An 18,876-nucleotide genomic window follows, 5' to 3' on the forward strand; every position below is an offset into this window, starting at 1 on the left:
AGAAACCCAAACAGCTTTTTTATGTGGGTTGTATCAGTTGATTTACTGAATTTGAAATTAGAAATGAGAAGAATAAAAAATATATTTACTTCATGAAAAACAGTAACTGATCCCTTTGTTATTGTTCAGTCATTAAGTTGTGTCTGAGTCTTTTGTGACCCCATGGACAGTAGCCCAGCAGGCTCCTCTGTCCATAGGATTTCCCAGGCAAAAGTACTGGAGTAGATTGCCATTTCCTTCTCCAGGGGATCTTCTGGACCCAGAGATTGAACCTACGCCTCCTGCACTGGCAGGCAGATTCTTTACCACTGAGTCACCAGGGAAGCCCAATAGATCCATTACATATTGAATAAGTAATAGTTTAATGAAAAATTAGTTTTAGAAATACAGTAAGAAGACTGGCATTGTTGTATGTTTTTGTAAATCTCTTTACCGTTTCTCTTAATGGAAGAGAGGTGGATTATCATACCTGCCCCTGCATTTAACCTTTGTAATCTGTTGTTTGGTTGAAGCATATTAAGAAAATCCCGTGTCACACGATAATACAGTTGAAAAAGAGAGGACTGGTCTAATAGTCTTTTCAGAAAAATGTGGATATTCTACAGGGGCAGATCCTAAAAGGTTACAAATTTAGAATCTAAAATCCTATCAATGAACTTGTCATGCTCTATTATAATAAAGTCCATTGGTCCATTAAACTCTGAACAATTCTTTTATTCATTTATGATTCTGTTAGACCACAAACTGGTCATCTGGAAAACACTGATTAAATCACTGATCTATGCAGATCTTCCATATGACTACACATTTCATTATTCAATATTAAAAAGTTGCATTTGTTAATATTACCACTGATGTTACAAGTCTTTCAAAATTTCAATTTTCAGTTGGAAGTTTGAATTTTATCTTTGGCAACAAATACTGCCAATCGTTTTCCTTAAAGGGACATGCTCATTTCGTTCATTTTCCAAAAAAGGCCTTCCAAATACCTAAGTCTGAATAACTTCAGCTGTTCTTTGAAATAAAAGTGGCATTCCATGAAAAAAGCAAAGTTCAGTCTGCAACTCCAAAGACTGCAGAAGTACTTATCCCGGAGGCATGCGGTGCTCTGGTATACTGTAGGTGTACTTTACATCTTGTCATCCAGAACGTTAAAGACATGTACTAAAGGGCCAAAATGCAATTTTTAATGCTTTTTCATATGCCTAAGAGTAGATGCATTTTTTCTTAAAAACAACAACTGCATGCCAGCGAAGAACACCATGACTACCTGAACAGTTTGGTGCCACTGCCTCGATCTGTGTACTAAGGAGCCAGCAGCTTTACCCACCACTGCTTTTATACCATAAATGCAGATGTTAACAGTGTTAAAAGTCAAATAACATTTTTGTATTACAAAACTAGTTATGACCATATGATATCCTGAAAGGATCTCAGAATCCCCAGGGATCCATGGACCAAGGGATCATGGATCCATCCAACACAAGGTTTCATTTGAGACAACCACTATCCTGCTTTTAAGCTCAAATGATGCCTAACTCATTAAACAGACATTGCATTATTTATTTAAACTTATTTTTTAGTCTATGCAGCCTCTCAGAGAATCAAGTCAACCAAAAGTTATTAAATGAGTGACTTCTAAACACCTACCATATATATGAACTAAGTATTTTAAACAAAAAAACCAAAGATTCCTATTTATGGGGAACTAGGCTCAAAGTCTTTAAAACTACGAGGAAGAGGCAAAAAGAACATGGTTTCTCATTGTGATTATGCATAATAAAAATTCTCAGAAATTGGTACCTGGCAATGAGAATACTGAATGCCTTCACAAAACAGTCTTTTTTTCCTGTCACTCATTATTCCAAAAGGCAAACATGGTACCGTGTTTTACTACTAGATACACTGAAATATTTACCAGGCTCATTCAGATGTTCCCTCCCAGGAAGTTGCTCAGCATTAATGTCCCCTAAGTCACCAGTTTTGGAATCAATGGTTGCCTGAGAGAGTTCTCTTTCAAAAGCCTTGATTTCCTCAGCACTTGCTGTCCGATCCTCTGATTCTGTAAACACTCTAATAATACCATCACTGTAATGAAACAGATTTTAAGTCATTACCACAATGTATTAACATTATCACACTTAAAAGATCCAAAGCAAAAATAATCTGTATATGTGAACATGAAAAATGTTACTACATATTTATTGCTGAATATAGAATTATGCTGATTTCAGCACACTACTCTCTACTTTCCAAAGCAACAGAAAGGATGGCAAAAGACTTTTTAAGAAAAAAGTTACTGGCAAAGAACAAAGAGATATATATTTAACACAATTTTCAATTCCAAATTAAGTATTTACCATCACAAAAATCTACAGATATAGTATATACTTTCAAAGTTAGTATTACACAAGTATTACAGTATATAGAAGAGTGGTGAACTGTTTCACTTACAAAGGGCTCAAATGCCCAACATAAGGCTTAGAAAATACTAGATGCTCGATATCCATTCATTAGAAACACATGGAGTCTGTTCTTGCTATGCCATTAATTAGCAATGTTACCCCAAAAAAGAAAAAAAAATAACTTCACCTCTGGACTAGATGGCAGGCCCAATTTCTATTCTTGGGAAAATGACTTGGTTTCTGTAATTTCTCTTTTCAAAATTTTGTGGTGAGGGAGGCAAGTTACCCACTTTCAACTGTATTAATCTCACTCAGCTCTATAGTGAACTTTCTTACTTAACTTTCTACTAACAGTAAATGTTATCACTTTATTTATTTTTCTTCAATTTTAAATAAGTTTAGGGTGAAAACAACTAAACCAACATAACCCTGACCCAGCCAAGGAGTAAAAGACACGTTCTTTAGTAGACCCCGTATTCTCTTATGGCTGTCCCTCTCTCTTTCCTCTTGCCTTCAATGCCAGAGTAGTCTGTGATCCTTTCCTGTATCCATTTCTTCAAAAAAGTCTTTGTCTCCTCTTACTACCTCTTTCTATCATTTTCTATCAAAATGTGATGTCAAAAAAGTCACTAGTAACATCTTTCAAAGCAAATCCAAAAGCTTTTCTAGCTTTTCATTCCTTAACCCCTCATGTACTTACTGACACTGACCACAATTGGCCTCCAAAATCTTTTTTTTCCAAGTCTGAATTTCAACATCTGGATTGTTTTTTCTGATTTTGGCTACTGGCTTTTTTATCCACAGTGTACCACAAATTCAGCCTTTAGTACTGCTCCTCCCCTTCTGTTTCATCTCTCAGATGCCCTATCCCTGGTCTCTGGAAGTTTGGTGCTAATCTTGATCTGCAATCTCAGCTGTTACACTGGGATCCAGTCCCATTGCCCGATTTGTGACTTAACAGCACAGATCCCAGGAGGTTATCACCTTTCTCACCAGACCAGTTCTCACACTTCTCCATTTTTATTAATGTGGACTTCTACTCATTCAAACTTTGAAACTTTATCCTTTCCTTTCATCCCCTTTCTGATCATTTTCCCTCTGCATTATCTCATTTTTTGGTCTTTTATCCATTAATACTGTGGGGGTAATAATATTTCATAACTTTATATCCCACTCCTACAGTTGCTTATTAATTTGGTTTCCTGTCCACTGTCACCACTAGTTAAATCTAACCTACATTATTTAGTAATTCCTAAGTTCTGTTCATCACTTCTTACTCAAGAGCTATAACTCTTTAACCCCAAGCACTGAATCTAACAAATGCCGAGCATTCCAGGTTCTTCATGATTAAGCCCCACCCTACCATCTTACCAGTGTCAGCCACTGCTCCCTAGAACTGGTCCTCCACCATTTATCCTTCATCTCCCACACACACCACTCCTGGTCCCATGCCACACTTTACTTGTACTTCTATTTTTGACAGAAGTTTTCTTTGCTGTTTTTATTCATTATCTTTCAAAACCCAATTCAAATTTCTTCTGCAAAAGGTTTGCCCACACCAATTTGTAATTTCTCTCATTTCAAGTTTTAACTGTACAACCTGTAATACAATACTAATGTAATATATCAAGTATCATTAATGCAAAAGCTGTTATACCTACTACTGTTTTGTTTAGTAACATAAATATGCCTGTGATCTCCCAGTTAACCTGAAATTCTATGGCTTACCTCTGTGCACCCTACCTAAGGCCAGACACATATTATTGATTGATTGACTACAATGTGAATACCTCGCACCAACCACAATGTCACCATTGCCCAGCACACAGCAGCACCATACAGACTGAGCTGGAAGTCGGATTATTTGAGCACATTCCCCATGTTTCCAGATTCTCAGAGATCTGTCTTCTGCTGTTGTCACAAAATCTAAAATTAATGAATACGGGAAAAATTAGCCTGAATAAATAAAATTCAGTACATTTACATATACTACCTTTCTAAATAGGTATACTGATTTTTAAACCCCAAAGTACTTATAAATTATAGTTCTAAATTTTATGTATATGTCACTTATACCGTATACAACTTCAAAAAATTACATTTTTGTATAGTCACATCTTATACTTTACACCAATAAATTATGTGAAATCTTTCTTCAGATGCCCAAGAACTTTTTACAACACAACCACCAAGTCTGAATTAATATAAAGATGATCATACAGTTTTCTCCTTAGGAAAAATATATTTATGAAATAAAATTAATATATTATTCAAGTTACAGTTAGTAAACTGAAAACTGATTTAAACCATTAGCACTCTGCACCACCTCCCCAATCTCAAGATGGGACAGAACAACACTCAACACAGAATTTTAAATATGTAGTATAAGACAATCTTACCTTTACAATTTGGAAAGACAGATATGCTATAAATATAATTTGTATGACCATAAAATACTTCAAGACACTCGCCAGTGATTTGCCACCTTCTAATACTAGCATCATTTGCACAAGAGAGAAATTCTGTTTCACTCAAAATTGCCAAGCCTCTTACACAGTCTTCATGCCCTTATATAAAAAAAAGAAATATATATATATAAAAATCAACAAAAATGGATCATTTGGTTGATGGCTTTATGTATTTTAATTTACTAACACTATTGAACATACCAGTGAATATTTAAAACTGATTTTCAAGTTAGAGAAATACATTTTTTTCCCATAGAAAAGCACAGTAGCCAAAATTGGTAGTGTAGTTTTGGCAGTATTTTTTAATCACCAGTCTTAGGAAGTTATTTTATATTTATCATATCTTCTCCACATTATTTCTTAAGCCCCTCCAGAAATAGGATTTTGATCCACACGATTTTCTTTTTCCAAAAGAAAATCCTTTATTTATTTGTTGGCTGCTCAGCACACGGCAACTTAGTTCCCAACCAGGGATCAGACCTGATCACCTGTGGTAGAAGCGTGAAGTCTTAACCACTGGACCAACAGGGAAGTTCCCTCATGATTTTTACTTGAGAATTCATTTCAACTTTTCTTTCCCAGTAACAAGAGTTATTATTCATAACATACACAATACTCAAATATAACAGATGAATAACAAAGTAAATAGCCCCTCAATTTCTTACTACATAATACTAAGATTAGTACTTATAAAGCACCAAGAAAAGAAAAAACAGGATTATAAAAAAGATTTCAATTATTTAAGAGTTTGAAATAAAATCTATCATAGGATAAACTTTATTCAAATGTGAAATAGGTTGACAGAGATTAATTTATCTAAAACCACACAGTTAGTGGCAGAGTTAAAGCAAGAATTCAAGTTTCCTGCCTCTACCTCTTTTGATTCAAATAACCACTTCTCTTACTCTTTTGATTCAACCAAAACATATAAAGCCAAACATTGCTGCTTTACCAAGGGAAATACTTCTTGATTTATATAAATGCAGGCATTAAAATGATAAAATAAAAATGAAGGACTTGATTTTTTTAAAAGGGCAAGAATTTATTGAATCAAAACTTGTGTTAATTGTGTAACCAGATATATATACGTGTATGTATTTAATCCTTTCAAAGGACATTAAATGTTTTTAAAAACGTAATAAGATTTAATTTTTTCAATATTAATTGAGGCACTGTAGATGTCGCTACAATGTTTTTTAAAAGGACAAAACATTTTCAGAAGTTTGTAAACTAATAAAGGAGATCAGACATCTAAACCTTTCCCATGCTCAGTATTTGCTGATTTAGATTACCTATAACAGATTAATAAAACTTGACACATATAGTGTATGTGTGGAAGCAGAAACAGGGATGTCTGGTTATAACTCATTGTCCATTTTCCACCTACGGGTAGTTTTATCTGCACAAGGGACTTCTTGCAGTATTATCCAGGATGTTGACCAACTTTTAAGGAATAAATAGAAGCAAGAAAAAACAAACAAAACTCACATCAAAAATTTAAGTGCCACACAAATAAATCATCAGTACTAGTATTAGACAGCCGATTCCTCATTTTAGGAGTTATTTAATAGCTGAGGTTTTACAAGACTACCCACCTAAAAGTACAACATAAACAAAGCCTGAAAATTCTTATTATTAAACAATGTATTTCAATATTAATAAAAGCATGAGTGAGGTTGTCCTCACATATGAAGGTAACTCAATTGACCCACACTTAGTAAGAATTATGCTTGGAAGTTTCAGGCTAAATTGTTCAAATGACACCAAAACATAACTGAGTACCAAAAATTACATAAATAACACACACAGAAGCACACACCTATATTACAGCTTATGAAGTAGCTATTCATTAGCCCATATCTGGTTGTCTTATCACAGATCTCAGTACAGCTTTTAAAAAGATATGATGTATTAACTGTAAGAAAATTTGTACTCACCCAAATTACATGGCTGAAATACACTGATGTTTTTCAAGTATCACTTTAAAACTTATAAATTAAAAAAAAAAATCATCTGTGCAAATATGAAGCAATGAGATTATAAAAGCTGTCTACTGCGACCTTACCAGAAAAAGTCCTCTCGCATCTTCCAGCTTTCCACAGTTTAATAGTCTTGTCTGCTGATCCAGTTAACATTAAGCCCTGTTCAGGTAATATTTTTACTGCCCAAACAGCAGCTGTATGACCCTGTGAGGAAAATGGGTATTAAGTTAAGTTGCCACAGAATCACCATATTTAATTATTTTATCACATACTCACATAGAACTACTGTACCTGTAAGGTCATCATGCATTTGTCATTCAGCCAGACTTTGGCAGTGGTGTCCCATGAGCCACTAAGTAATGTCCCAAATTTGCCAGAGGAAAGACTACAAACTAAAGGAAAAAAAGGTTAATTAACATACTTTCATAGAGAAAAATGCTCAATCTTGCCAGTTACTAAAACACTATAATTTTAAATATACTTTATGAAGTGGGGGTATTTAGCTAATTAAGGCTTAACTCAATGGAAATGCAGAAGGCCCCCTGGATCCAAGGCCTACCCATGCCATTTAGGAGCTGTCTGACCACAGGGATATTATTTAACATCAGATTCCTCATCTGTAAAAGGAGGGAGCAGGATTAAGTGGGTTGCACAACCCCTTCCAGTTCTAAGAAACTACACAGAAAAATAATGCAAAAGATTTTGCAACACTATATAGTTATTTAGGGTCATGCTAGTCAACATGACAAAAAAACTATAGAGTCAAGCTAAGTGTTCAACAGTAATGAGACGGCTAATTAAATGTTTTATCTTGAGGTAAAACTGTACAAGCTAAAAATTATAAATATGAAAAATTATCTAAAAACATGGAAACAAAAAAGTCAAGAGTTCTGATTTAAAATGGCAGACTGTCTGCAGTAATGCTATAAATGGTCTTAATTTACAAGGACAAGGAAGACAAAACAATGTAACTGACTTAGCAAAAAGGAAGAGGTTACACAGAAAGATCAGAAGCACAGTAACTGACCCACAAAACCTAGTGTCCGCTAGGTTGCAGAGGACAGGGCTGAGCAGAGAACCGAAGAAATGAGAACAGCGATTCAAAGCCTGCACACAATGCAGTGAAACACTACAACTCTCCTCTCAGCCTACAGTGTCACGAAAGTACATCCTCACCCACTGCAGGAAGGAGACTGGAGGTTTATCCTCTGGAGGAACTGCAGCTGAGTTTCTAGACTCGGGTCACCAGGCGTAATAAACAGCTGGAATAAGCCTCAAGAAACACAGGGGGAATAAGCAGAAAGTCTCCATCCTAAAATGTGGTACCTATACCTGCTCCCACAAAACCAGCAGTCAGGCATATATTGATCCCCATCCACCTAGGCAAGAGGCAGGAGCATTCTTAGAGGACTGAATAATGTTAAAGAACTCCAGATGCAGACATTTGAGAGGATTTCCATCTAAAAAGTCAGGCCACCAGCTCAACCTCTAAAAAGACCACCAATCACCAAGCTCCATCCACATGAGAGAAAAACCAAAACAAAGAAACAGAAAAATAAGGGGGGAAAGGGCTTGAGAGATCCATAAGAAACAAATCCAATTTCAGAAAGTGGAAGAAAAATCTTCAATCTGATATTACTTGCAAATGGGTATTATATAAAAAAAGAACTAATGAGAGACCAAGAAAAATGCTAAACATAGAAGAACCAAACTAAAAACCCAGGGGGGACAAAGTTTGAGAATTGGACCCAAAAGGCAAAGATATAGAAAACAGGAAAGGATAGTTAAGAAAGTCAGAAAATAATTTTATAATGTCAAACATCTAAGTAACAGAGATTCCGAAAAGAAGTAACTGGGGAGAGAGGAGAAATTGGGGCAGAAAACAAAGAAACAGTACAAGAAAGATTCCCTCAAAGTGAAGGTCAAGATATCCAGACTGAATGAACCTACTAAAATGTCCAGTGAAAGGCACTTTAAGAAATATAGAGATGCACTGTGATATTTCATAACATTAGAAATAGAGAAGATCCCAAAAGTTTGGGAGGGGACCAGAAGTGTCCCATAGAAAAGACAGGGGAAATGGCATCAAACTTCTAAATAACACCATTCATGAAAAGACAACAGAGCAATGCCTTCAAAATTCTGAAGTTAAATGGATTTAACACAGGATTCTACATCTAGCCAAATTAACAGTCAAATATAAGACTAGAATAAAGCCATTTTCCAATATGCAAATACAAAATATATTTAACCCCCACGTTAACAGCGTTCTTAGGAAGCTGCAACAGCTGTATTATAGTAAAGAGTAAGCTAAGAATGATGAAAACAAGGGATCTAGGAAAATAGGAAATCTGGAGATGACATTAGTCCAGGGAGTATGAATGCAACAGGTGGCTAAAAGGTACCAAGAGGGAGGTTTCCAGGAAGCACATGGAACATGTAAAGATTTTAATGTGCATGGTAGCCATTAGTGATATTCATAAAATATTTTCTGCTCTTTACCTTCTAATCAAATTATAAGACTGAACTTCTTCAGTTCCTTTGGCCTTGGGCATGTTACATGACTTGTTCTGGCATTGAAAAATTAAGCAGAAGTCTGGAAGCTTTAAGAACAGAAGCTCAATTAGGCCATGCTCCTCCCCACTGCTCCAGCATCTGTGAAAGCACATGCTGCGCTGGAGCTTGTCATCTGGATACCTGCTGCATTGGAGCTGCAAGAAGCAAAGCCAGCTGACTGCATTAAGCCACACTGGGGCTGTCTGTTACCGCAATGTCACCTAGCCTACCTCACGGAGTCAGAACTAGCAGCAAAAGCGAGGCACCACTAAAGCAAGTACCTGAAATATATGGGACTAGTTTAACAGACAGGCAATGAGGAGATTGCTAACACAGAAGAGAAGACCAATGATCCTTATTACGCAGTAAGGAACATCTGGTAAAGCTGCCACTGGCATTAACTCAGGACACGATAAACTTGTTATCTAAAGAAAGAGGGTGGAAAATGGGACTCCAGCGTTAGGTGTCATTTACTATTGGACGCATCTGCCTAGGCAGTAAAAGAAAGGAATGAGATCAAAAACTGGTTGGCTCCCAAGCAGGAATGAAGAATCCAAACCTAGTGATTTGCAGAGCTGGAAGAGCCAATTGCTTCTCAAGCCCAGATGAAAAATATAAACCCTAGAAGTCCTTTCAGCACCAAAGGACAATTGACATCCAGCTACATAACAGGTACAACTCAGAAACACGGCCATCTGTCCTGCACAGTACCAAAACTTCCAAATGGATTTAAAGTATTTTCAAAGCAAAGAAAATTAAGGTTGTTGCCATGAAAATAAACGCTTTCAACTGGGAAAATAGCTCAGGGAAAAGAACCTAAAGGCTCAGCTTTTCCAGTTAACTAATGTAACTGGAAAGTGTTATACATATGTTGACTAAAAAACAGTACCACTATACCATTTAGAACATAAAATTTGGGCTAGAAAGCTGACAAAAAAACAAGACATAAGGATGTCAATCATTAATTTCTTCATCTCCGACTCACTGATGTAGTATTTTTCAAATTAAAAAGAAAAAGTTAAAAACAAAGAAATGACACTGGCCCCAAATCATCAAGCAACTTAACAAAATAATAAAAGATAACCTATGATAAAGAAGAAATAAACCAAGCAGAAAACATACCCTTAAAATATGAAGCAATATTTTTACTGCACAGGTTTCTATGAGAAACACCTTTACAAAATCAAGATACATATGATTACATAAAATAAACCTTTGAATTACAAAAGCAGGAAAAGAACATATATAAAGCAAAGAAAGATAACGATATGAAAAAATATTTGTAATTTGTATTGAAGGGTTAATAACTAATTTATAAAGGACTTTTAAAATAGTCAATAACCCTATATTTTATGGGCAAGAATATAGCTCTCAGGGGGACAAAATGCCAATAAGCCTTCCATATTTTAAAAAATGCCCCCCTCCATAATAAGAGATGCAAATTACCCCATATTAAAATGTCATTTTTTCACTTATCATTTTGGCAACAATCTAAATATCTGACAACATATTTGACTGGAAAAAGGGACTCAAATATTGCTGCTGGAAATGCATTAAAGGTTATGACACCAAATAAGGGGGTTTGGCAATAACTAATAAAATTACATATACATTTACCCTTTGATCCAGAACTGGATCAAATTACACTCAAACACACACACAAAACCCAACCAAAAGACATTTGTATGAGCAAAAGATTGGAAACTTAGATATCCATCAATAGGAGACCAGCTGAATAAGCTAAAATAGCTTTAGTATAGCTACACAATGCAATATAATGCCACTGTAAAAATGAACAAAGATTTCTATATATAGCAATAAAGTATTTCAGGACAGTATTATCAAGTAAAAATAGCCAGGGTAGAAAACTAAATACAGTATGTTACCTTCTATCTAAGATAGGGGTAATACAGATATACATATATATTTGCTATTTTTTTTTTTTTTCAGAAAGAACAGAGCTATTAATAATAAAAAAACAGTCACTTAAAGGGAGGGGATATATATATAATTATGGCTAATTCATGTTGCTGTATGGCAGAAACTACACAACACTGTAAAGCAATTTTCCTCCAATTAAAAAATAAATTAAAATTTCACATGAAAATAGCATAATACAAAAAATTACTTATAAGAAAAGGATGGTGTGAGAAAGCAATACAGACTTCTTTGAACTCACCGTGTTAAACAGATTTTTCTTTATAAACTATGTTTTATGTAATTAAAAAACAAAATTAATTAAAAAAAAAATCCTGGATCACAACTCAAATAGAGGTTTCTAAATACTACTTCCCACTAAAAGAAAAACATAAGGTTCTTGGCAAAATTGTTGACTTCAGGTCTAGAACATTCTATAGTACCAAAAATAAGGGCTTATCAAGAAGCCACAGGGGTGTGGAGAAAAGGGAACATTCTTGCACTGTTGGTGGGAGTATAAATTGATACAGCCACTATGGAAGATGGTATGGAGATTCCTTAAAAAACTAGGAATAAAACCACCATATGACCCAGCAATCCCACTCCTAGGCACATACCCTGGGGAAACCGAAATTGAAAAAGTCACATGTATCCTATTGTTCATTGCAGCACTATTTACAATAGCTAGAACATGGAAGCAACTTAGAGGTCCATCAACAGATGAATGGATAAAGAAGTCGTGGTACATATACACAATGGAATATTACTCAGCCATAAAAAGGAATGCATTTGAGTCAGTTCTGATGCAGTGGATGAACCTAGAACCTGTTATACAGAGTGAAGTGAGTCAGAAAGAGAAAGATAAATATTGTATTCTAATGTACATATATGGAATCTAGAAAAATGGTACTGAAGAATTTATTTACAGGGCAACAATGGAGAAACAGACATAGAGAATAGACTTATGGACATGGGGAGAGGGGAGGAGAGGGTAAGATGTATGGAAAGAGTAACATGGAAGCTTACATTACCATATGTAAAATAGATAGCCAACGGGAATTTGCTGTGTGGCTCAGGAAACTCAAACAGGGACTCTGTATCAACCTAGAGGGGTGGGATGGGAAGGGACATGGGAGGGAGGTTCAAAAGCGAAGGTATATATATACACCTATGACTGATTCATGTTGAGGTTTAACAGAAAACAACAAATTCTATAAAGCAATTATCCTTCAATAAAAAAATAAATCAAAAAAAAAAAAAAGAAGCCGTCATAGGAACCAACTGTTTAAAGAGGCTTTCAATTGGGACAGTTTGAGAATCAAAAAACAAAACAAGATGTTAGGGAATCAACTCATTCTGAAACCATCGAAAGAGGTGGGGGTGGGCAGAAGGTAAGCATTTACCCTGTCTTTTCTGTGTGAATGTGCCACAGGGTAACCAAACAGTTGATGTGGAAGGTTCTTAACAAAAATGCTAGGTATTAAATCCAGAAATAATGGCAGAGTTAGAGTAAATTATTTTTTTTGAGGGGTCAGCAAGCTACGGCCTGTGGGCCACCTGTTTTTGTATGGTGCACAAACTAAGAATAGTTTTTATACTTTTAAGTGGGTGAGAGGAAAAAAAGGCACTTCTTGACATATGAAAATTATATGACATTCATATTTCAGTGTCCATAAATAAAGGTTTACTGAAACACAGACATGTTCACTCATTTATTTATTGTCAATTGCTGCTTTGCCACGTAACAGCAGAGGTGAGCAGTTATGAAAGTGACTGCATGGCCTGCAAATCCTAAAATATTTACTATCTTGCCCTGCACAGACAAAGTTTGCCAAACCCTATTATAGTGCTACATAATGAACTATTTACAAATGAAATAGTATATTGGAAATTTCCCTTAAAATAATGTTGTGGGAGGGGCAGAAGATGAAACCAAATAGGCCAGGTGTTGATAATCCTTAAAGCTATGCAAATACATGGGTGGAAGAGATCATTATAGTATTTCCCTTAAAATATGTTGTCTCTACTTTAAATACATTAGAAGATGTCCTTTAAAAAGTTTAAAAAAAATCTGTGTCACTCTGTATTGAAGATTTTCCATACCTACACACAAAGCATTTTGCAAACTCCTTAAAGGAATTAAGTTTAGAATACTTATGGGCCATACTATTTGCTTACAGATATCCCAAACTATTCCAGAAACAACAACAGCAAGAACAGAAAGTACACACACTGCACTGATTAACTGTATCATTTTATAACAAAGAGCTGTTAAGCAAACACAAGTTCAGGAATACAACAGAATCAGAAATATATACAAATCACAGAAAACATTATTCAAAAGTATTAAATACTCTCAAATAATGATACCAGACCCCCTACATACATTCCTTCTTGGACTTGATTTGCTGCATAAATACAGAAATAACAGTCCAAAGATAAAGGAAGTGCTATCAGTTTTCCTGAGTAAGTGAATTCCTTGCAAAAGAAAGTTGAAAAACCAAAATTACAAAGCATATAAAACTATAATCTCTTCCTTTTATAAATGAAATCTTTGCTTTTTACATATATAGGTATGTCAGCCCTTACTTATGACAGTAAGTCTGTAACAGAATTTATAGAACAATGATGATTCAAAAGGTTTTCTGTATCAAGCCACCGTGATAGGTAAAAATAATAATTAAAAAACTAGGGAAAGCAGATATAAGAATTTTATCTTCAAAAAGATGACACTTATTCAAACATAAAAATGCCAAAGTGTTACACTCACCAGTGTTTTTGTGACCTTTTAGTACATAAAGTGGTGCTGGACTCTCAAGAGAAAAAATGCAAATATTGTGGTCATTTCCTCCAGTGGCGATTAGTCCATGAGGGTACACGTCACTTGAAGGTATGATGCATACACAAGAGACAAAATTGGAGTGGCCACTCATACAGTGCATTTCTGTAAAGCCCCTGTTAGGACTGGAAAGACATGACAGTTAACAAGATATACATTGGTTCCCTTACTTTATTTCTACTTATCAGCTGTTGTTACCCTGAGGAATCTCGAGTGAAGTGAAACATTCATGCAACTGGGATAATGGAATCTACTACCTATAAGCCTAAAACCACTGAGGACCTTTTCATACTATGAAATATTAACTTAGTATCCATTAGTATGGTGTGTGTATGTAAGTAGCTAGACTATCACATTCAAATTGTGAACTAAAGGGACTAATACAGGGATATATAAATGACTGCTCTAGGGACACAGCTTAATAATAACTGCCTGGGGATTAGAATAATTACCAAATTGTTTTACATATCGTTCACTTGGCATCACTGCCTTACATAACAAGACAAACAGCAGATATATATATATATATATATATATATATATATGTATATATACCACGTGGAAGGCAATAAATTAGCTGCTGAGGGGAATTAAAGAATTATATTTCTGACTCAAGTTAAATCAAGGAGTTTGTGGTCCAGCTAAAGGAGAGAACACAAGTGTACATAAAGAGGGAAGAGTCCTAGGTAAATACTGCACACACACTTGTCTATATTCAATCCTTTTCCAAACACCATTACAACAATACATATTGTTTTGTATAATGCATATTTTGTTTCTATCTATGTTTATTTTAAGAAAGGCATTAAACCCACAAGGTCAGAGAGAATAAGAAAAAAAGGAACAATTATAACATTGAATACTGAAAACTGACAGAAATGTAGTAACAGCCTTAGGATACTTGAATAAAATGAGTTCTAAGCAGGAACAGGGAAAGTAAGAGGCCCAATTTACCAATGAACCCCCAAAAGGCTCAAGAATGAGCACCACTACGTATCTCTAGGAAATGGGGACAAAAAAAGGTAGGAACTAGAATTAGGAAAGCTAGTTGAAAGTCTTCAGAGTCACAAGTGGAATCATTTCAAAAAATCTTCAAAGAAAGGTATTTGGTAGTAGTAGTTCTTTTTTTTCTCCAAATCTTTCCTTTTTTTAATATTTTATTTTAAATTAGAGGATAATTACCTTATGATGATATTGTGGTGTTTCTGCCATACATTAACATGAACTGGCCATAGGTATACACATATAGTAGGAGCTATTTTTAACTTGTCTATTTAGGTGCCGTTTTTTAAAAATGTGGTTTCAGAAACCATTTTATCAGTAAGTCTAAAGAAATGTAAAAGATAAGATGTCTCTAAAAGTCTGTATTATATAAAGTACTAACTCTATCTAAACGTGTCCCTTAGCACGCTCTAGTATGAATGTTTGTGTGCAGTATTCTGTGAAGCTCTTGGCAGAATCCAGACTTGGTTCTTCTTTTCATCTTCCTAAGTTTGCAGCACAGTATTCTACATGGTAATTCACTAAGTACTTCTTGAATCAGTGGGGAGAAAAAAAAAATGCATACAGCATCAAGAAAAAAAAAAACAAAAAACAAAACTGCCCCTTGTACCCAGCAAAAGCCTGAAGTTTTTTCTGCAGAAAAGTCTTTGGCTGGAAGGAGAGGGTGGTGACACAAGCCACAGTTGAGCCTTGGGGTATGGTGGCGCATGGGTGAAAAATCCACCTGTGATGCAGAAGACCTGGGTCAGCAAGATCCCCTGGAAGAGGAAATGACAACGCATTCCAATATTCTTCCCTGGAGAATCCCATGGACAGAAGAGCCTGGAGGGCTATGATCCACAGGGTCACAGAGTCGACACAATTGAACACACACACACCCTAATACTAAGCACAGAATAAGAATTACTAGACATTTGGGGGTAATATAGTGACCAAAACTAACAGGGAGGGGAAATAACCAATTTAGAGGAAACAGACCACTCAGGGAGAAAGTAACTTAAAAAAAAAATCAGCATTAGCTTCCTTAGAGATATAAGATATTACAACCATGAAACAAAAACATAATTTCACAAAAAGTCAAGGCACTTTCTGAGAAAGTATAGTAGAGAGAGAGAAAAAAAGAGATACACAGAGAGAAATAAAAAAGCAATTAAGAAACAAGTTCAATATATGAATAAAAATCTCCACAAAAGAAGTGGGAGAAAATGGAGACGATGAAACCAAAGAATTTAAGAAAACGTTCCAGAACTTATGGATATGAGTTTTCACATTCAGAGCCCACATTTAATGAACCTGAAAAATGAATGATGTAGACTGTCTTCCAGAGAGAAAAAAATAACAGGTCAAGAGTCACAATGACTTCAGACTTACTGTAACACAATGAATACAATGGAATATAGCTTCAAAATTCTGAAGAAAAATTATTTGGAAATTACAATGCTACAAACTTTTAAACTATTACTCAAGTAGCTAGGCAAGATAAAATCATTTTCCAAATGTAGGTCTTAATACACTATCACTGCACTGTATTTCAGGAAGCTCCTGAAGGATGTGTTCTAATAAGATGTCAAGGAAGAAAACCAAGAAAGTTTAAGGATAATTGATAGAAGAAACCCAACAGAAGAGTCCAAAAATGGCTTCTTAAGAGGACAGTGAAAGAAGATCCCAGGACTAGTTGTGCACCAGAGGCAGACGATTAGCTGAGAAAGAGAAACTGTAAAATATCCAATGTGTCTAGAGGTCTTGAAAGGAGATTCAGGTGATCAGCAAACAATATAAAGTTGAATTAGTGATACATTCATAGAAAATTAAACAAAAACAACAAAAAAAGACAATTATTAACTACAAGGAAAATCATAAAATTGATGAGGAAAAGCTACCATAGTTTATTCCACACCTCAGGTGTAGAGAGATTCTGTACAGTCACAAAATACTGATTTAGTCTAAATTAAACTATGAGGGTCGGGGCATAGAAAGTATGCCTATTTGAGGTGGGTTGGCAGAAAGCAGAAAAGAGAGCTATAGCTATATTTTCATATTCCCTGATAAGAGCTAACAGAAAACACTAAAACAGAGAACTAAACAAATGTTTAAAGAAACAGCAGTATAGCACTTTATATACAAATATGGAAGAAAAATTTAAAAATAAGCCATTAAAAGACATGAAAATTTTGCCTCCAAGAAAAGGGAATTGTGGGTTGGAGGGTAGAAAGTAATGGCTCTAATTTCTTAATAAACTCCACCTGACTAAGGACCCAAGTGCTGAGTAAGCATGAGGGAGAAGTTACTCCAGCCTTGGCATGGTCAGGGAAGATTTAATGAATGAGGCTGAATCTGAAGTTGGAGTCTTTCAAACATGGATAGTTTTCAAAGGCAAAGCAATCACTGGTGTGATAGACTCGGGAAATCCAGTTTACTGTGAGGTGGGCTTCCAGAGGCTTGGAGCCATCTGCAGTAATGGCATGTTGACTGGTTCAGGTCAATGCACAACCAAAAAATAAAGTCTCCAACCTGAAGCACCTTCAGAAGGCCTGGAGGCTTTCTGGGTTTTCAGAGGGTCCTTGTGAAAGATGAGGTATCTGATTTAGTCCACACTAGAATAGAACTATTTTGCCTCCTTGAAACTAACTTTCCGCTTCATTACCAGTCCATCCCTACATTATCCACCCTAATCCAGAACTCTATCAACAATGCACATGAGAAAACGAAAATGTGTACTTGCTGGCTCCAAATGTTTTACTGCACTTTACTAATTTCATTAATATCCTGAAATAAACAGAAACTGTCAGGATGTTAGCCTTGAGGACACTTTTCATGACACTAAAGGTATGGCTGAGACACTAGTTCGGCTGCCTAAAGAGTGACTATGAGATGCTCTACCATCGCAGTTGGAATCGAGAGGAAAACCACCTTATCACATCAATCCCACTTCTGGGCCCTGTGCCTGGAAATACTCAATCAGTGTTAGTTAAAAACCACATAAATTCTAAAAAACAAAACCAAAAGACAATATGAATTGAGTGAGAACTAGTTATTAAAGAGAAGATCACTTCAGCTCAAAGTTCCTCATGTTTTTGTGATCCAGTGATTTAAGCTCTTGGCAATCAAGCACAGGTGAAAGTTTAAGGATTCAGCTATTCAACAGATTTCAACTATTACAAGCATTCTTTAACGACTCCTTATTGCAGCATTCATAACCTACTGGGCATGTACTTCTACTGAATTCAACGTTAAATGCAGAAGTTTAGTCAGTAATTTGTACTCAAATACACAAGAAGTTACATATCAGTGTTACCAAGTGGTTTGGAATATCATAAATCTTGAAGAGTTAGAGAAGACCTGATCCAGTTCAATAAAGGAGTTTGCTCTATAAATCCCTAATTTTTCTTGGCTGCATGACTGCAAAAGCCTCTAAACAGATCTTTTTCCACATTCATCCCTTTGCAATTCATTCTCCACATGAAGCTAGCAGAAACTTCTCCACAGGTAAATCAAATCATGCTGCTCCCTGCTGAAACTCTTTGGGGGCTTCTACCTACTAGCTCCTTTCCTCAGCCCTCTACCAGGCATGTCCTGGCTTCTGCCAGCCTCTAAGATCTGCCTGCACTTCACAGCTCATTCCCTCCAGAACACAGGGACTTTTCTCCTATTCAGTCCAGAGCTGTGTCTGCTCTTCCTACAGCCTACAGTACCCTTCCAATTGACTC

The 18,876-nt window shown here is 35.6% G+C and overlaps 1 protein-coding gene across 1 annotated transcript in view; it reads right to left on the bottom strand.

The window, feature by feature from the left end:
- The window catches only part of PLAA (phospholipase A2 activating protein), a 37,400-nt gene that overhangs the window by 15,627 nt on the left and 2,897 nt on the right, over positions 1-18,876 (bottom strand). Inside the window, exons 2-7 of the mRNA XM_020887752.2 lie at positions 14,099-14,292; positions 7,147-7,247; positions 6,939-7,059; positions 4,805-4,972; positions 4,196-4,331; positions 1,919-2,088 (exon numbers count right to left, since the gene is read on the bottom strand). Of these exons, the coding sequence (XP_020743411.2) occupies positions 1,919-2,088; positions 4,196-4,331; positions 4,805-4,972; positions 6,939-7,059; positions 7,147-7,247; positions 14,099-14,292 (890 nt within the window). The remainder of the gene's footprint in view (positions 1-1,918; positions 2,089-4,195; positions 4,332-4,804; positions 4,973-6,938; positions 7,060-7,146; positions 7,248-14,098; positions 14,293-18,876) is intronic.

This window comes from Odocoileus virginianus, chromosome 18 (genome assembly GCF_023699985.2).
Source record: "Odocoileus virginianus isolate 20LAN1187 ecotype Illinois chromosome 18, Ovbor_1.2, whole genome shotgun sequence".
In the NCBI taxonomy this organism is placed as follows: Eukaryota; Metazoa; Chordata; class Mammalia; order Artiodactyla; family Cervidae; genus Odocoileus; species Odocoileus virginianus.